General features: G+C 36.1%; 1 protein-coding gene across 1 annotated transcript in view; it reads left to right on the forward strand.

Annotated features, from left to right (window-relative positions):
• Odad2 (outer dynein arm docking complex subunit 2) overlaps positions 1-18,847 on the forward strand; it is a 162,031-nt gene that overhangs the window by 17,822 nt on the left and 125,362 nt on the right. The window contains exons 7-9 of the mRNA XM_027928670.2: positions 4,055-4,245; positions 6,001-6,093; positions 6,657-6,804. Of these exons, the coding sequence (XP_027784471.2) occupies positions 4,055-4,245; positions 6,001-6,093; positions 6,657-6,804 (432 nt within the window). The remainder of the gene's footprint in view (positions 1-4,054; positions 4,246-6,000; positions 6,094-6,656; positions 6,805-18,847) is intronic.

Below are 18,847 nucleotides of genomic sequence, written 5' to 3' on the forward strand. Positions count from 1 at the left end.
AATTTCCATTTTGTTTTTAAGGTTTGGATATTGATATTATTTCATTGAAAATATGGTGCATTCCTTTAGTTTGTGTTTCATCTATCCTAATGAATCTTAAATTTGACTTTTAATATTATCCCAAATTTCTTGAATATTCTGTTTGTTGTCTCTTAACATCTTATCACTATGGTTGACTTTATTTTCAAGATTGTATACTTTGTATTCAAAGCATGAAAATCTGTTCTCAAAGTAGTTTAATCTATTGGTGATGCTTTCCATTGAATTTTCACTTTAAATTATTGATTCCTTCATTTCAAGTATTTCTGTTCGATTATTTTCAGAATCTCTCTTAAGTGTTCTTTCACTTCCTGTATTTTCTCTCTGAATTTACTCCTTCCATTGTCTTTTAGCTCATACAATAGTTCAACTATGAATTTTCTAAATTCCATCTATGAGATTTCCTCTACTGTGATGTCAGTGAAGTCTGTTGTTGAAGTATTATGGGTTGTTTGGGATGGTTCCCTTGCTTTTTCATATTGTTTGTACGTCTATCAGTAATAGTTGTAACTTCTTCTTTTAAGTGAAGAAATACAATATGAGCTCTTAAGGGCCCTCAGTTGGGTGGATATCTAGATTATGATATTTTAATTTAATGTGTGACCTCTGCTGATCCCAATATTAGCTCCACTTTAAGAGATACCACTGAGCCCTATTTACTATAATCATTTCTGAGTCAAGTCTCATACTTCTGAAACTTTTAAAAACAAAATTGGTTGTAATTGTTCTCTGTGGTTCCTCAAACTCAGATATAAACCTATAATAAATTTTATGAACAGGCCAAAAAATTAGAGGTTTAATTTAATGAATTAACTATAACCTTAAGCAAGCTAAAAGGAGGAAGAAAACTTGTGCAAATGTTGGAGGGATAAAGAAGAATAGAAAAATAGAGTGAATGAGAGAGTGAGAGGGAGAGAGGCTATAAAAGCTTAATTTATGAAATGGTGTTATTTGAGGTAGTAGTGGATAGTGCAAGAGGATTAGTAGGTGGTATGAGAAACAAGTATAAACCAGAGCTAGGAAAACAAAGATAGGAAGCTTGATTCCAGTTAATGCTTTAAACAATTAGATGAAATATATCCAAATGGTTTGGAGGTATATTGGCTATTGGATTAACAATTATCATTCAAGCCAAGGAATTATTTATATGATCAAATTGATATTAGAGGGAGCAGTGTTGTGAGTTGCCTGATTCTAATGCTGCAGAAGCTCAGGATGCCAGCTCTGATGCGTCCCTATGTTTGCTGTGGGCCACTGGGATGGGTCACTTGTGTACCTGTTCCCGTCTGCTGAATTCTTTTCTCGGTACTGAAGATCCTGGAAGCTGTCTGTGTGAACTGACACACTGGTTGAGGGTTTTCCACAGGTGTTCTATGGTATAGTAGTATTTTCCCTGCTGCTTCTGCTCTCTGAGGTGTGTAGTGATGGGTCTCTGGCAATTCATCTGGACTCTAGTTTCCACTGCATTGGTTCCCTCAGCTTTATTAGTCTGGTGCAAGGTCCTGCAAGTATCCAAACAATGCCCTGTTCCCCATTAAGGCTGGTATCCAGCCCTTTCGGCTGCAGAGCCTCTGGCAATTTCCTACTGGGTCTGTATGTCCCTGGATTTTTCAGACAGCTTCCTTCTGGTATGGTGGTTTGATCCTGGGGACTGTCCCTAGGCTTCCTATGGGGCCTCACCCCAGTGCTAGTGGTGACTGGTGAATCAACTTGCCTTTGTTCAGCCAGAGCTGCTTCATTGTGGCATGAGTGAAGGGAGCCTATACAGAGGTTTCCAGACCCCCATGCCTGGGTCATTGAGTCTGTATGGGGCTGGACCTGCACTTCCCTTGGCCCAGGTCCCCTCCAGCCCACTCTGTTTTCCTTATTTGTGGAGAAGGAGAAGGTAGAAGAAGAGTTTCTGAGATTTATGTTAGCAGTGGGCCTTCCAGAAGTTCTTTCTGGCCGGATTCTTTTGAGAGTCCACTGCAGGGGTTCCCCTCTGGTTTAATTTGGGCCGTCTAGGTGTGGGGAGACACCATGTTGATTTAAGAGGGTGACTGACTGACTGACTGGTCCGCTGTGGACTCCACAAGATGGTTAGGAGCCCTGTTCGGCTTTCTTTTCAAGATCTGGTTTTAAGTAGTTTATACTGTTAGGAGACGTCTGCACTTTAAAGTTTGTCTTTTTTAAGTGGGTAAGCTTAAGAGAATGTCCATGACCCCCTCTTGCTTTCTCTTTCTGATGCCCTGCCCCCAATCCACAGGTTTGGGTTAGGGTACTCTTGAGTTTGATTTCTGCCCTGGTAATCTATCTTCCAGTCTTTCCAGGTCTCAGACTGTGTAGTATAAGGCCTTAGAGCATTAATGTAGTTACCCACCTCCCAATTCTGCTTTTATTTGCTTCTTCCTCTCAGTAATGTGAAGAGATTGGCACTCACTGCCCGGTTCACTTCTGCCATCCTCCTCCAGCAATCTGTCCTGTCTGCCTTTTGATTACTGTTTGCAGGAACTATTTTCACTAGCCTTTTGTTTAATGATTTTATACCTTTATATATAGTTCATTCAGAACACAAATAGTTGAGTTTTGCTTTTTGTTCAATTGGATGATTTCTCTTTTCATTGAGGTTTTCAAATCAGATTAAGTTGATATAACTGCTGACACAGTTGAATATAAATTTACTTTTTTGTTAATTGTTTTCTTTGTCCCATCTGTTCTTGTTCTTTTTCCTTTTTTTCTGCCTCTTTTCAATTAGTTTAGCTTCAGAAAATGACTCCATTTCTTTGTGCTATTCACTTATCAGTTATATTTCTTTTTGAAAGTTTCTAAATAGCTGCCCTAGGGTCTGTAAAATATATATCTTTAATTTTCATGTTTGTTTGTTTTTTTAAGTATTTTTTTTTGTTAGTTGGACACAATACCTTTATTTTGTTTATTTATTTTTATGTGGTGCTGAGGATCGAACCCAGGGCCTCACATGTGGGAGGCGAGTGCTCTTCCGTTGAGCCACAACCCCAGCCCCTTCATGTTTGTTTTTAAGTAATATTATATGATTTCAAATAGTTTAAGAAACTTAGAGTAGTGTTCCTTGAAAGCTTCTCCCCATCCTCTATGTTATTGTTGTACATTTTTTATGTGCTATAAACCTCTCAAAACATTGTTATTTTGACTTTAATAGTCAATTAGTAATGATTAAAAATTACACACAAGCCTTTTGTATGTCTTTTTACTGTTTCTGAAACTTTTCATTTCTTTGTTTCTGTCTGGTTTGATGAAAACATGGATCTCTACAAAGAAATGTGTAGACTTGTAGCACAAGTCTTCAGAATTTTCTGTTTTTGTTTTTCTGTGATTTCATTTTTCAAAAAAAAATCTTTTTGACTCAAAGTAGAATCTTTAGGGTTGACAGTTTTTTTTTGTTGTTGTTGTTTTTCTTTTATTTCTAGTACTTTGAGGATATCACTGTCTTTTGACTTTCATCATTTCTCATGAGAATTCTCTTAAAATTCTTATGCCTTTTCTTCTGTATGATGCCTCCTTTGAGCTGGGCATGGTGGTGACTCTAGTTTCAGCTACTCCAGAAGCTGAGGCAAAAGGATCTCAAGTTCAAGGCCAACCTCAACTCCAATTAAAAAATAAAGAGGGCCTTAAATGTAGCTCAGTGGTAGAGCACCCCTTGGGTTCAATTCCCAGTACTGAAAAAATAAATAAATAAAAATAAAAATACTCTCTTCACCCTTGGTTTAAGCAATTCACACATGATACATGCCAATCATATAGGGATTGAATTTATTTTTTTCTAGAGATGGGAGGAATATATTGGTCCAATCCTGCTATTGTATCTGTATGTGCTGCAGCAGAAGTGCAAGTTTAAAAACAACACATCACTGTCTACCTAGCTGCAATAGGGGCCTTGGTTGTGAAGGTGCATCTGAAAATTCCTTTCTAGGATTTATCACCAGGGTTAATCTTCAGATGGTGCTAGGTAATTCAGAAGTGATAACATTGTAAAAGTTATTTTTAAATTTTTATAAAGGAATTTACATTCAATGAAGAACAAAAAAATCCTATTGAGGAAAAACAGATCAAGGAAAAAGAAGCTGTCTCTGGCAAAGTTATCACTAGTTCAGACAGACCGAAGAAGAATGAAATCAGTTTTGTGAAGACTCATATGGCCAAGAGATTGGAGCCAAGCTTAAATTGGAGAACCAAAGTTGATTTTAAAATGTATGTAGACATTTGTATGATGGGTTTTTCTCATACTTCTTTAGTCACCACTTATTTATCTAGTTTCTTCAGAACTTTGTTTCTTGGTACAAAAATACAAAGAGATACTTTTACATCCTTCTATGATACAAGTTGATTCCTTTCTGCTCCTCTTTCTATTCCAAGTGGAAAAATTTGATAGCTACAGGGTTCATGGTTGGAGCACTGTGAATGGATGGGAAGAACATAGTCCATGTTCATGTAGATAGTGAGTTGGGACAAATAACCATGAAAAGGATGATAAAAATATGTGGAGAAATAACATAGAAGATATAAACATAATGGTAGGGCCCTGATTACATATGTGTTAGGAAATTTCGAAATGATTAACTAATATGGGGTTAAGTAGAGAAACCTTCAGGATAACTAAGGTCTTTTCTATAAACAATTCTCATCTTATAAAAAGACTAGAGTCTCAAAAATATTAACAGGCCTATGTAAAGTTGACACTGTATTGATGAATGAATGAAATAAATAAAATTAGTTCCATTTGGGGCCTCTTATAAATAGGTGCCAAAGAGCTAGTGCTTCTTAAATGCTGAGACAGTCAAAAGCTTTGTGTCAGTCAGCTTTCTCTCACTATAACAAAATGCCTGATATAATAACTTATGAAGAGAAAAGTTTGTTTTGACTCTTGATTTTAAAGGTTTCAGTCCATGATCAGTAAACCAAAAGCTTTTAGGCCTCAACTGTCAGATGTCATTGGTGGGGAGCAAGTGGTAGAACAAAACCACTTACTTCAAGGCCAGGAAGCAAAAGAGAGAAAGAGAAGGTGACTGAATTTTCACAATCCACTATGAGGATGTGTTCCCAGTGACCTAAAGACCTCCCAGTAGGCCCCACCTCTTCAAGATTCTACAACCTTCCAATAGGATGCCTTAGGGACCAATCTTTTAAACACATGAGACTTTGGAGAACATGTAAGGTCCAAACTATAGCAAGCACATTTTAGATTTAGCCAATAGCTTACAAATTTTAGTCTATATTTGATGTTCTATGTTGTCACATGATTAAGAACTGGCTCCTGGTTGGTCACACCAGTACCCTGACTGGTAACTACAGGGTGATTCTTTTTGGAAGTAAATCCATAACTATTGGGAAGGATAAGCCCTATGGAAAGAGGAGACATATTTGCTCATCTGATTCTCATCAATTTTGTTGAATTTGTGTTTCTACTTGAAAGAGTAAGTTTGAGAATGAAAAAATGTATAGGTAATTCTGTTAACTGGAAAGTGAGTTTTCCAATGCTACTTTTATCAGATGCTTATTCTTTCAGTTATGAATTTACTTAAGTATTTAGTGAGAACAGAGTTTGTGTTAAGGAGTGTGCTAAACTTGGGAATACCTGGAAAACCAGGTGCAGGCTCTGTTATAGCATTAGGTGGAGAAAAATAAGAAGCCACAGGCAACTCTAATTGAGAGCAGTAAGTACCTATAAAAGGCAAGGGTTGGAGGACTTATACAATGATAGCAACCTAGTGTGAAGATCTGTTAGAGTACAAAGAAGTACTGGACCGAAAGTTTCTTCAGTATATAAAATATGTGGCTGTGTTTGAAAAACAAAAGGGACGTCAGGTGAGGTTGGAAATCATCATTCTCTGTCTCAGGAACACCCATCATTTGGGTGCGTGAAAATGATGGATCATTTCTATATGATTCATGCAACTTTTATTTCTTATTTTTTAGCATAAAGTAATAAAGATCTCTTTTTTTCAGACATAAAAGTTCAGCAAAAGACAGCCAAGAGGAAAAACATGGAAAACTTGAAAAGCAAAGACCATCTCTTTCACATGGAAAAGTACAGCTTCAGTATGTTTCTGATGGCATGACCAGCTCTTTAAAGCCACCCTCCCATACTGGGCTAGTTAGCATGATAATTAGAGGCTTTTTTTTGAGGGGGGTACTAGGGATTAAACCAGGGTGCATAACCACTAAGCTATATTCCCAGCCTTTTTTTATCTTGAGATAGGGTCCCTAAGTTGCTTATGGCCTTGCTAAGTTGCAGAGGTTGACTCTGAAATTGAAATAATTTACCTGTTGAAGGATATTTTTGTTGTTTTTAGTTTTGAGCTATTAAAAATAAAGTTTCTATGAACAATCATACACAGGATTGCCTGTAATATTTTTGGATGCATCTCTTTGTATAGCTTTTTTGCATGATCACTGTAGGTAGTTTGTTATATAAACATAACATCACGATTCACTGGTGTTGACCTTTCCAAATTTGAGTGAAATGGAGAAACTTTTCTCTTTTCTAAGAAATCACAGAAGGTATTGGTACATCTATTACTTATATGCATGTTCCTAAAATGTTATCATTCTAACCAAGTTTATGTTCTGGCTTATATGCATGGATTTTTTGTTGTTCTTAGTAAGAGTGTCGATAAGATTGAAGAAACTATTAGTGAGAGCTCTTCGGAAAGTGAAGAAGATGAAGAACAACCTGATCATCGTCAGGAAGCAAATGCAGATTTGCCTTCGGAATATTGGCAAATTCAGAAGCTGGTGAAATATTTAAAGGTAAGAAATACTTTTTTTTGTACCATATTTACAAAGTTCATTTTAAATACTGTCACCAAAATATATAGTCTGCATCTAAGTTTATTTTATGTTTCTTTCAAATAAGAAACTACCCATGTTGTTATTTAAGTGTGCATAGGAGAAAGTCTTATTTACCCCGAGGTTTCAAGATTAGTCCTAGGGAGCAGTCAGGTTGCCTGGTACCAGTTTTCTCTCCTGGTTGAGGAGTAGGGGCATGGCACATACAAGATTGTGATTTGCAGCCATTTTATGATTTGCAGTGTGAGGGGATAGAAAGAGCGTGGTTTTTCAAAGCTGGATTGAGTTTAAATTTTAAGCTGTCTCACTTACAAGAAGGGTGGCTGTTGAAAAGTTATGATTTTGAGCCTTAATTTTCTTAAACCATGGGATTAAGTGAATGAAACCTGTACTGTAGAATTGAAAACACATTTGAAATATGTATCATGCTGTCTGATACATTGTAGGTGATAAAAATATGTATTGGCCTACTTCCATTTCTCTCTCAAGTCAGGTGATGTATGAAAATATTTTACATGACAACTGGCCCGCATAATGTATTTAAGTTCTTGAATGGAGGGTAGTGGCTTGACAAAAGTAGATTAGTATTCATTTCTGACTTCGAATAGCAAATATTGATTCTATCTAGGCCTTGTCTAAAGCTGGATTCCAGAAGTACTTGTGGAAAAAACCATTTCAACTCACCTCATGGTTTTTTTTCTGCTTTTACACATCTTTGGTCAAATCAGCCAAAGGCATTTTCCAGAAGCTTTGCATACTTAAAGGTATTTATGTGCCTGTTAGGCTGCAAAAGGATACTTTTCCAGGCTTTGAGGTGATTTCAAGGTGGCATATAAAATAGCCTGTGTACATTTTTATGAAATTGACAAAGACCCTTTGCATGGATGCAGTGTTACAGGCATGCATAAGAAAACAGAAGACACTTCTGCCACAAAAACAATACATTCCTTCCCTCTGATGGACTCGGTTTTAACTGGAATTCCCAGCATTTCTCAGAAAACACTGTTTTTCCTGAATCTTGAATCCCAATAAAAATTAATAAGGAAATTGGGAAAATGGTAAAAATTATTTTAATTCCCCTTTGAGAATTCAAGTTTAATAATTATTATAAGGACATAACAGGCTCTAAGGAATCCATAGACCTCATGGAAAACAAGAATAGAAAATGCTGATGGCAGAGAAAGGGTGATGGATGGTAAACATTTCCAGGGACTGAGGCAGGAGTAAGTGTGAGGAAAGAGTTATAATCTAATCAGCCACCCCTGCTGGTGGCTGTTCTCATGCTCTAAATGTGCGTCTTCTGATAATGTGAGTCTTCCCTGTGAAAATGAATATGAATAAGTTTCTATACATAGTGTATTTAATATAAATCCTATAAGTGATGATCCAAGAATAAGAAATTTTAGGAGCAAAATGAGTATGTAGCCTTATTAATCTTGCTTGGAGGTGTCACTTTGTTTGAACATACCTAGTAATGTTGGCCGTCATTTTTCAGTGTTTGAATACTTGCATGTTTTATATATGTAAATGTACTAATATATGTGTATGTATTACATTTTTCATTCTGAGTAATTTAACAGAAGAAATACAAAGATGTGTATGTTGTGGTATACTCTACTGTGAAATGAGTAACATAATATAAATTAGCAAAAGCAATGCAAATTTCAATGGCTCAATCAAAATCAAAGCAAACATATAGAATATTTTCATGTTTATGCCAGACTTCAAAATCTATTATTAAGCTATAATAATCAAAATACCAAGATATTAGCATAAAAACAGACACACTGACCAATGGAAAAGGAAAGAGAGCCCAGTAATACACCTGAGCAAGTTGGTCAACTGATTTTTGATAAAGATGTTAAAAACACACAATGGAGAAAAGATAGTCTCTTTCATAACTGGTGCTGGGAAAACTGGATATGCACATGTAGGAGAATGAAATTAAACCCTATCTTATATCGTATACAAAAATCAACTAAAATGGATTAAATATTTAAATATAAGGCTTGAAACTGTAAAACTACTAGAAAAGATAGTAGAAGTGGTCCAGAAAATGGTCTAGGCCAAGATTTCTTGAATATGATTTCAAGAATCCAATTTAAAAATGGGTAGACCTATACAGATATTTCTCAAAAGAAGACATAGGGATAGTCAATAGATATGTGAAAAAATGCTTATCATTACTAATCATCAGGGGTGATGAACATTAAAACCATAATGAGATATTCCCTCCCACCTGTTAGAAGGGCTATAATTTAAAAAGTTGAAATATAATAATTGGCTGCTGAGGGTGTAGAGAAAAGATACCCCCTGTGCACTGTTAGTGGGCATGTTCATTAATATAGTTACTATGAAAAAATATGAAAACTAAAAATAGAATTACGGTATGGTAATTCCACTATTGGGTATATATCCAAAGGAAATGAAATCAGTTATGTTGAAGAAATGTCTGCACTCTCACATTCACTACAGTACTGTTCATAATACCTAGATGTGGGGGCAACCTAAAGAAAATGTAAACACAGACAGTGGAATACCATTCAGCCTTTATAAAGGAGGAAATTCTGTCATGTGACAACATGGATGAACCTGGAGGATATTATGCTAAATGAAATAAGTCAGACACAGAAGGACAAATATGGCATGGTCTCATGTTTGAATCTAAAATAATTGAACTCATGAAAGTAGAGAGTAGGATGGTGATTACAGAGGCCAGGTGAGGGGGTGGGTGGGAGAAGGGAAGACCTTGATTATAGGGTACAGAATTTCAGTTGGATAGGAGCTTTAATATTCTGTTAAACATAATAGTAACTATGCTACATAATAATGTTCTTTTTTTTCCTTTTTTTTTTTTTTTTTTTTGGTATTGGGAATTGAACTCAGAGACACTTTACCACTGAGCCACAACCCAGCCCTTTTCAGGGTCTGGATAAATTGACAAGGCTGGGTTTGAACTTGAGATCCTCCTGCTTCAGCCCCCTAAATTTCTGGGATTACAGGCTTATACCACTGTGCCCAGCCTTTGTATATTTCAAAATTGCTAAAAAAAGTAGATTTTTAAATATTTTTACTACAAAAATGACAAGTATATGAGGTGGTAGATTTGTTAATTGCTTAATCCAATTATTCCACAACATAAAGAGTTAAGAAAACATCACATTGTACCTCATGAATGTTTAATATACACGACTATTTATTAATTAAAATAAAAACATTAAAATGTTTTTTATATTTAAACAAGATGTAAGCATCAAGTAATGATCACTTGATATGTGTGTGTGTGTGTGTGTGTGTGTGTGTGTGTGTGTGTGGTGCTGGGGATCAAACCTAGGGCCTTGTACATACTAGGTAAGTGCTTTATCACTGAGCAATAACCCCAGAGAACCCCAGCTTGAAATATCTTTTTTTAGTCTATAGACTATTATGAAACAAAGATCAAGACTATTGAATGAGAAGATTAATGTTTCATAATTTTATTTAAAGAATAATATTTTATAAATTTTAATATTTATCATCTTTCAATTTTTAAGATGGTTTTTACATGGAATCTATTTTGTGTTAATTCTCCCCTTCTTTAGTGTTTTCTATTGTCAAATATCATTATTAGGTGGAGGTCATTTTGCATATTATTATAATATGAAATTGTGTCACATATTTCTATGCTTTGCATCTGGAATGTTCCCCAAGGGGCCATGTTTTAAAAGGCTGAGTCCCCAGCTAGGAGCTATTGGGAGATGGTAAAACTCTTAAGAGGTAGATTCTGTTAGGAGGTTGCCAGCGAGCATGACCTCAAAGAGAATTGTGAGGCCCTGGTCTCTTTTTCTCGCTCTTGCTCTGTAGCCATGAGGTGAGTGGTTTTGTTCTACTACATGCTCCTGCCCATGATGCACTGCCACAGGTTCAAAAGAATGGGGCCAACTAATCATGGACTGAAGCATTTGAAACTGTGAGCCAGAATAACCTTTTCTCTTTATAAGTTGATTATCTCAGGTATTTCTTACAATAACAGAAAGCTGATTAGCACAGTATACTGCTTAATAATAATAATAATAATAATAATAATAATAATAATAATAAATCCTGTTTTATAAGATAGAAAGATAGATTTTTTTAAAAAGAAAACCTCTTAAAATTTTTGGCATGACTCTACCACTAAAAATAATTCACTCTTTATTATTATGGAAGTAATTCACTATTATTATGCTCACTCATGATTACCTAAAAACATATAAGTAATATATTAGGAAAAATATGGAATAACTTATAATTTGGAGAATTCCTAAGAATTTCCAGGAATTCTTATTTTTTCTTCCTGAATCTTGAACATTTGTGTCTGTTGTAAATTTGAAAACACTAGGCAAGAGCCCCACTAGATTCAACACATGCTCCTGAAAATCATTTTACAGGCATCTTTGTACATAAACCATACAATTGAACAGTGGCCCAGTCCAACCTGTAGGATAGCAATGCCCAGCCTCAGTACATTCACTCCAGTGCCTCTACATTGACTGAGCCACAGAACTTCCTATGATTGCCTCTTATCAACCCTTCTTTAAAATGTTTTTGTTGGTGCACTACAGTTGTACATAATAGTGGGATTCATTGTGACATATTCATACATGCACATAACATAATTTGATCAAACCATTTCCTAGTGCTTTCCCTTTTTCTCTCCTATTCTCTCCCCCTCAATGCCTTTTCTCAACTCTACTGGCTTCCCTCCTTTTAAAAAAAAATGGTACATAATTCATAAAAGTGAGATTCACAGTGATACATTGGTATGTATACAAAGCATAATTTCATTCCCCAGTACCTCTCTTTTCCCACTCTTTCTTCTTTTCCCTTGATTTCCTTTCTTTACCCTACTGTTGACTCTGCTCAACTCTTAAGGGGCACGTCACCTGGGGTAAAATTTGACAGCAGAGAACATTGCCACCATTACTCTGAGACGGGCATTTTGAGCTGGATAGGATCATTGGGGCTCAGACATGGTCTTTTGGAAATATAATTCAAATAAGCTTTGATGCTTTTCTGAAGAGTCCTGGTCCATTGTCTTTATTTCATTAGTAAAAGTGAACACTTAAAGGTGCAGAAACATAATATGGGCCAGGAGATGGAATAATGGAGTATGTTGAAGCATGATCTTTGATGTTGGAAAGATATTGGTTAAGTTGGAATTCTGCCACTTACTAACTTGGTGGCCTTGGGTGGATTGACCAGCCTCTTTAAGCTTCATTTTCCTCATTGGAGAAGATGGAAAAAATAAAAGTTCTCATATGTTAGGGTTATTATGAATATTAAATGAAACATAACACATGTAAAGTGCTTAGCATGAAGCCTTCAATAACCTGTTGGCAATCATAATTATGCCTGTTGCGTATGGCCATTAATAAAGAAAATGTGTGATGTGGAGTCTTCTTGATTTGCCCCGGTGGCCCTCAATTTTTGCTTTAAGTTTTTTAGCATCCAATAAATGGAGGAAAATACAGTGAGTTCACATAGTGAGGGAAAGACTTACCATCCTTAAATAAAAACAAATCAGTTGCCAGTAAGTGTAACAGATCCTGGTGCTAAGAGCTGAAAGAATTTTCTCCCTTAGTGAATGAGGCAGGCACAGAGTGAGGGAGCAAAAACCATCCTTGACAATATCCACCCAGTGACCATGGTAAAGAGAGTTTCTCCTAATAGTCTAATTATTGAATAACTATCTTAAGCTATTCAACTATTTAGGATAAGTCCATATGGTATTGGGCCAAAAAGGGATGCACTATTTCTGTCCCAGAACAGCTAAGGAAAACATTTATTGATGAAGTGCTACTTAAGTTTGCACAAGTTATTCATCAATAAATCATGTGCAAATGTGATACTTTTGGCCAGACAGTAAATTGCTTGGAATTCTTATAGTTCCCACAGGTAAATATTCTTAACATAGCCAATAAAAGAAAAAGTATATCTACAAATGATTTCAAGTCTTTTGACACAGGTAAAATGGTTTATATGAAGACACAAAAGGATATTAAAAGTCTCTGAAATGCAAAATTGAATGTCTCTAGGTAATCTCAAAATAAATACACATGACATTTTAATTTATAAAATTATGGCTTCAATGTAGACTTCAACCAGCAGAAAAATGTTAATGTTGACCTGACTTTCTACTCAACCATTTTCCAAGCAGAGCAATGTCTGTGATTGTTCAAAAATAATTTGATGAGCTCATTAATACCCAAACAGGTCAATGAACTACAGCTTATTATTTATCCAGTACTATGAGCTCAGATCTTGGCACATAAGTAAAGGGAGTTCATGTTTAATTATTTGGCCTTGACATATGTTCACTTCAACTAGCAAAAGTTTTATATATGCATATATTCTTTTTGTCTAGACTTTTGGGACACAATTTAATTTTTCAATTAATGAAGACATTGCAGTTTTGCTTACTGACCTTCCAGCCTCTTTTATTCCCCATAGCTGATAATTGTAAGTGAAATACTATATTCCTTCTTCAGCTCTCTTCCTATGAGACATACATTCTGCCTTCTGTTATCACGATAGTTCAGGTTGTCTCTTATCAATTGCTCCTTGAGTAAAAAGACTTTTAAATTCATTTTTGTATCTTGCAAGGTATCTTGCTAACAATTATAGGTTTGTCCTTTTACACTGTGTCCAAATGGTGCAGAGGAGGACCGGGCTCCTGAGAAGTGAGGCTTTGCTGATCTCTGTTTCTTGAGAGCAGTTCTTCCAGCCACTGAGCCAGGGCTGTTCCTTCTGCAGTGGTGTCCTTCCCCACTTGTCTTGTGTCCTTTCCTCTTCCTGCTCCAGTGCCTTTCTCCTTGGAGATATAATATTTTATTGTGCATTTGGTAGCTTTATATAGATATTATTTTCTCCCCTGGCCAGGACTGCTTTAAAAGTCTAGGAAGGAAAAGATTGTGCTTTTGATTATTTCCAGTGATTGGAGGAGATGGTTTGTTTGTGTCTGTGCTCCACACTAATTTTGTGAATCTCTAAAAATACAATGATTTTACTCATTTCTAAATAAGGTATGTAGAAGATCTCCTTTGTGGAAAAGGAGGAGAATTATAGGATATTTTGTAAATTCATTTGAAAAATATTTGTTTGAAAAAATTTGTGGATTTGTTAGTTACAAATATTATAAATTGATATAAGCAGGTAGTCTTTGGTAAAGTGAAGTAAAATGTAGAAATGTTGCCAATTATAAGTAGATCTGCATTTCAAGCACATTAGTGAAAGTATCCTTAGACTGAAGATTAATTACTGGACCAAAGATTGAAAGCCTATGAGACTCCATTTCCATGTGGATTGAAGGTAGATTGGGTATGGAATTTAATGCTATCAGACCCAAAAGTCAAAGAGAAAGTTTGAGATAAGAGTGATGTCAAGAACACAGTTGGTCAACTGTTCGGTAGTTTGGAGGAATCTCTGAGGCTTTGTTTTCCCTGTTGGCATATCTAAGGCTGTCATTTGGGGATAACATATCTGTACCATCCTGGCTTCAGCTTTAGGCTCAGCTAGAGAAATGTTAGCAAGCAGGGTAGGAGCTCTTCACCCCTACTCTTGCAGGGCTTGATGCAGCTGGTCTCATTCCTGCATACCTGCTATAATAATGGAGCAATCCAGAGTTAAATCCCAGGGCCGTTTCTCCATGTGTTCTTTCTCCCTGCAAGATGCCTGTTTTTGCACCTGGAATCTTGACCAGAGTCCAGCTGGCAGAGTGGGGGTGAGATGATGAAAGAATTGATTTAGAAGGCTGTGTCCAGCAGCAGGTGGTGTGCACAATGAATCTGGGTGGAAAAGGGACAGGAGGCCAATGACAAGAGGTCACATCGATAGAGAGAAAGGATGGTCACCACCACACATTTATCCTCTTTCCACCCATGATGGGTTGGTAAGGGGGACCCTCATTTGTTTATTCTATGTGATTAGATTAATAAAACACCACTATCTATTTCACCTGTTAAGTAAGCCAGGGAGCTTGCTCGCCATTCTTCTGTTCTGTTCTATATCCATAAATTCACAATTGCAGGCCATGAAAAATGAAGACGGCTGGCAGTCCCCCCAGTTCTAGGGGTCTAGCATTCCCCTTTAGAGTGACATCTAAAATACATCCACATCAGAAATCCCACTAGACTGTAAGCTTCAAGAGAGGTGCCTGGGGATGCCTCCCTGGATGTTTTAGATTTTTCTCTCCAGAGGGGATTCTTGGCAGAGACATTTTTCAGACTTGAAAACATTTGTTAAAGATTGCTTTTGTGGGGCTCAGCTCCTTAATGATCTTACATGAACTGATTAAACACACACACGCAGGCACACATGCACACACACCCTTAACTGGTTATAGAGTTCTTCTAAGTGGTAATTGAGAGTTAAATGATTTTTCATCACAGGAATTTGATGTACTTTGCAATCAATTACAGTTAATTAAATTCCATTCCCATTACTTGGGTTTTGGGTATGGAGTGGCAGGAGGTTTGATCCTTGTTTCATTGGTGGAAAAGCTGAAGCATACTTTGCTGCAGGCCACACAGAAGGCGGCTGCGGGCTGGGACTGTGTCCAGGCTTCTATCTTTATTGCCCGTTGCCTGGTTATTCTGACCCACTGTCAAGAAATTCAGGCCCCAGGAGGCCTGTGGACCTTGCTATTGGACCTTACCATCTTCTCTCGTTTGCATTTCTTCATTCAAGTAAGAGACTAAATGGGGAGCCGTCCTTATAAAGGGACTCAGTATTCATTTTTTGGAAGGCAATACCAGAGTGTGCACTTTTGCTAGGTTTTTACTTAAAGAGATGGAGAAGAATTGCAGTAGTGCAGAATTATTTGTGCTGTAAAGGATCTTTAGAAAATGGAAACCAGCAGTCATTGTTTATGTACTCAAATCAACTCCAGTAGCTAGAAAGGAAAACTAGCATGATTTTTTCACAGAAACCTTTAAGTTAATACACATGTTGCTACATTGATGAGGATTAATTTTTTAAAAAAAATATGTCTCAGTGACAATGCAAGTGTACCTTTTAAAAAAATTACCTGTTAGAAATCATATTTCAGTTTCATCATCTAACAAAATTTCTACTTGGTAGAGTCTACGTTGCATGTTTTTCATAAATATTGTAGTGTGAGAAGTGAATGCATTTTAAGTATTTGGCTAACTTGAAAAATGTGTGTTATTTGTATGTTTAAAATCGCCCACAAAGAAGCATTTCATCCCATTATTTTTATTACAAAGGAGAAGGTGGAAATGAGGGAGAAGCTCTGCATCTCCAAAGGAGACCCTGTACTCCATAAATTAGTAATAACTTCTTTAGTTTTTGAGTTTGAATCTCCCCTTGCCTCTTGTCAATCACAAACAAATGTGAAGAAAAAGCAGAGTAATTAGATGTGTTTGGTGATTCAGTGCCACTGATTCCTAACAGTTTCTACTACCAGTAATTAGCATTATATGACCACATCAATTTAACTACTGGAAACTACAGTATCAAAAATCTTGGAACTGGGCTTTTGCTCACTGGTTGAGTCCTGGCTTTTTACATGCCCAAGGCCCTGAGTTCAATCCCCAACATTAAAACAAAACAAAACCAACAAAAAAGCTCTCAAATGAGGTCCCTAGAATTTTAACTCATTTTCTAATTCATTCATTCTTCATATATTTATCCATGAGCCCCTTACCATGAGCTAACCCAGCTAGGGCATAATTCCATGATACACATGTCCATCTAGTTATTCATAACATTTTTGACTAGAAAGAATTTTGATGTAGTTTTATGTAATGATCTGAAAAAACCAATAGCTCTTTTTAGGGGAATTTGTTGTCCCATGTTTTTGAAACAACACATTTATTTTTCATTCCCAAATGCTTTCCCCAAAAAATTATTTTAAGAAAATTAAATAGATTGGAGGAAAGTAGCAGTGGCTAGTTCCCAGTTTTCAAGATGTGCAGGATTGCTTTGCTTTTTGTTTTAAAAATACAAACTCATGTCTTTTATGGAAGTTTTTATGCCGAAGAACTTCTAAATGTATGGCTTAAGGATTTAAGAGGCACCGAAGTTGGGATAATTGCTCTTCCATTTTATATCTGAATATAGGTCTATTATAATCATTATTAGAAATGGCATATTTGTAGGGAAATTATGAAATTCCATGTCCCTTTCTGGTCCACTGGCCTTTCGGATTCCTGCTGGCCAAAGGCTGTGGCTCCTGTCTCAGCTTTGCTTTCTGCATGGGTGTGGCTGTCTGGCTGTGGCCCGCTGATGTTTCTGTGACATGCAGGGTATAGCAGAAGCACATATTGGTTGATTAGTCCCTCACTTCCTTCTGGATCAAGCTCTTAAAATATTATATAAATATCACAGTAGTATGTGCTTATTGTAAAACTCAAGCCACACAAAAAGAGTAAGTGTGAAAACTCCTTTCCAGATATTTCTGTTTATGTACATGGATATATATAATTTGTACACTTGAATGAATCATATCATTTCTCATTCTACATTAAGCTTTTTATATTTCATATTATGCCTTTGTAATCTTTCATATCTTCTGTCCTTTTTAATTACTAGATAGTATTTCATTATAGGGCTGTACCATTACTTTATTTAACAATTGCTTTATTGATGACTTTTTTTTAATGGAAACAATTTATTTATTTATTTATTTTTATGCGGTACTGAGGATCAAACTCAGTGCTTCATACATGCAAGGATGCGAGGCAAGCACTCTACCACTGAGCCACAACCCCAGGCCTATAGATGACTGTTTTTTTTTAATTGATGATTTTTAAAGTTGTCTCAAATCAATTTTTGTTACTACAACCAAAACCACAGCAAATATTTTTAGATATTCTTTGGATATATACACTGTTTCTGTAGGATGGTGTTTTAGTCAGCCTTTTTACTACTGTGACCAAAAGACCTGACAAGAACAATTAGAGGAAGGAAAGTTTATTTTTGTCTCATATTCTCAGAGGTCTCAGTTCAAAGACTGTTGTCTTCATTCCTCTGGGCCTGAGATGAGGCAGAACATCATGGCGGAAACGTATGGCAGAGGAAAACAGCTCAAGACTTGGCAGCAGGAAGCAGAGAGTGAGCGAGCTCCCCTTACCCCAAATTATAAATCCCATCCATAGGCACGCCCCCAATGACCTACCTCCTCTAGTCACACCCACCTGCCTACAATTATCATCCAGTTAATTCCTATCAGAGGATTAAAGTACCGATTAGATTAAGGATTTCATAACCTAAGCATTTCACTTCTGAACTTTTTTGCATTGTCTCACACATGTGCTTTTGGGGGACACCTAATATTTAAACCATAACAGATGGATACTCTAAAATAGAGTTGTTTGGGTCAAAGAGAATATAAATTTAAATTTTTGATAACTCTTATGGGGAATTATTCAAAGGGTATGATGTTTCATTTATGCAAAATGAACTAGTTGTAAAGAGCTGCTGTACAAAATGATACCTGTAATAAACAATATATAATGCACTTAAAGAAATTTAAGAGGGTTGATCTTATGTTAAATGTTTTTACCTCAAAAAAGGCAAGTGTACAAGGAAACTTTCTTTAGGTGATAGATGTTTATTACCTTGATTGTGGTAGTTCATGGAAGTTTGCATATGTCAAAACTCATCAAATTGTATTAAACATGTGCAGCTTTCTGTATATCAATTACACCTCAATAAAGCTGCTTTTAAAAATGAAAGAAAGTGTGGACACTAAACTTGAAAAGTCTTGCTATAAATTTATTTTTCATTTAAAGGGTAATAATGAAGAGTAATAAACCAAACAAGTTTGGTTTACATAAAAGAAATTTTGATAGCTCTTTACAAATGTCAGTAATATACCAATGGGTTTCAACTTTGGACACAGAATGAAATCTGCTAGTGCTCTTAAAAGTAAAAACAAAGACTGTGATTCCCAGATACCGTTAATAGAAATTTTGATTGAATTAGTCTGGAGTCTAGATATTGATAGTCTTTAAAATCTTTC

The sequence above is a fragment of the Marmota flaviventris genome, chromosome 12 (assembly GCF_047511675.1).
Source record: "Marmota flaviventris isolate mMarFla1 chromosome 12, mMarFla1.hap1, whole genome shotgun sequence".
NCBI lineage: Eukaryota > Metazoa > Chordata > Mammalia > Rodentia > Sciuridae > Marmota > Marmota flaviventris.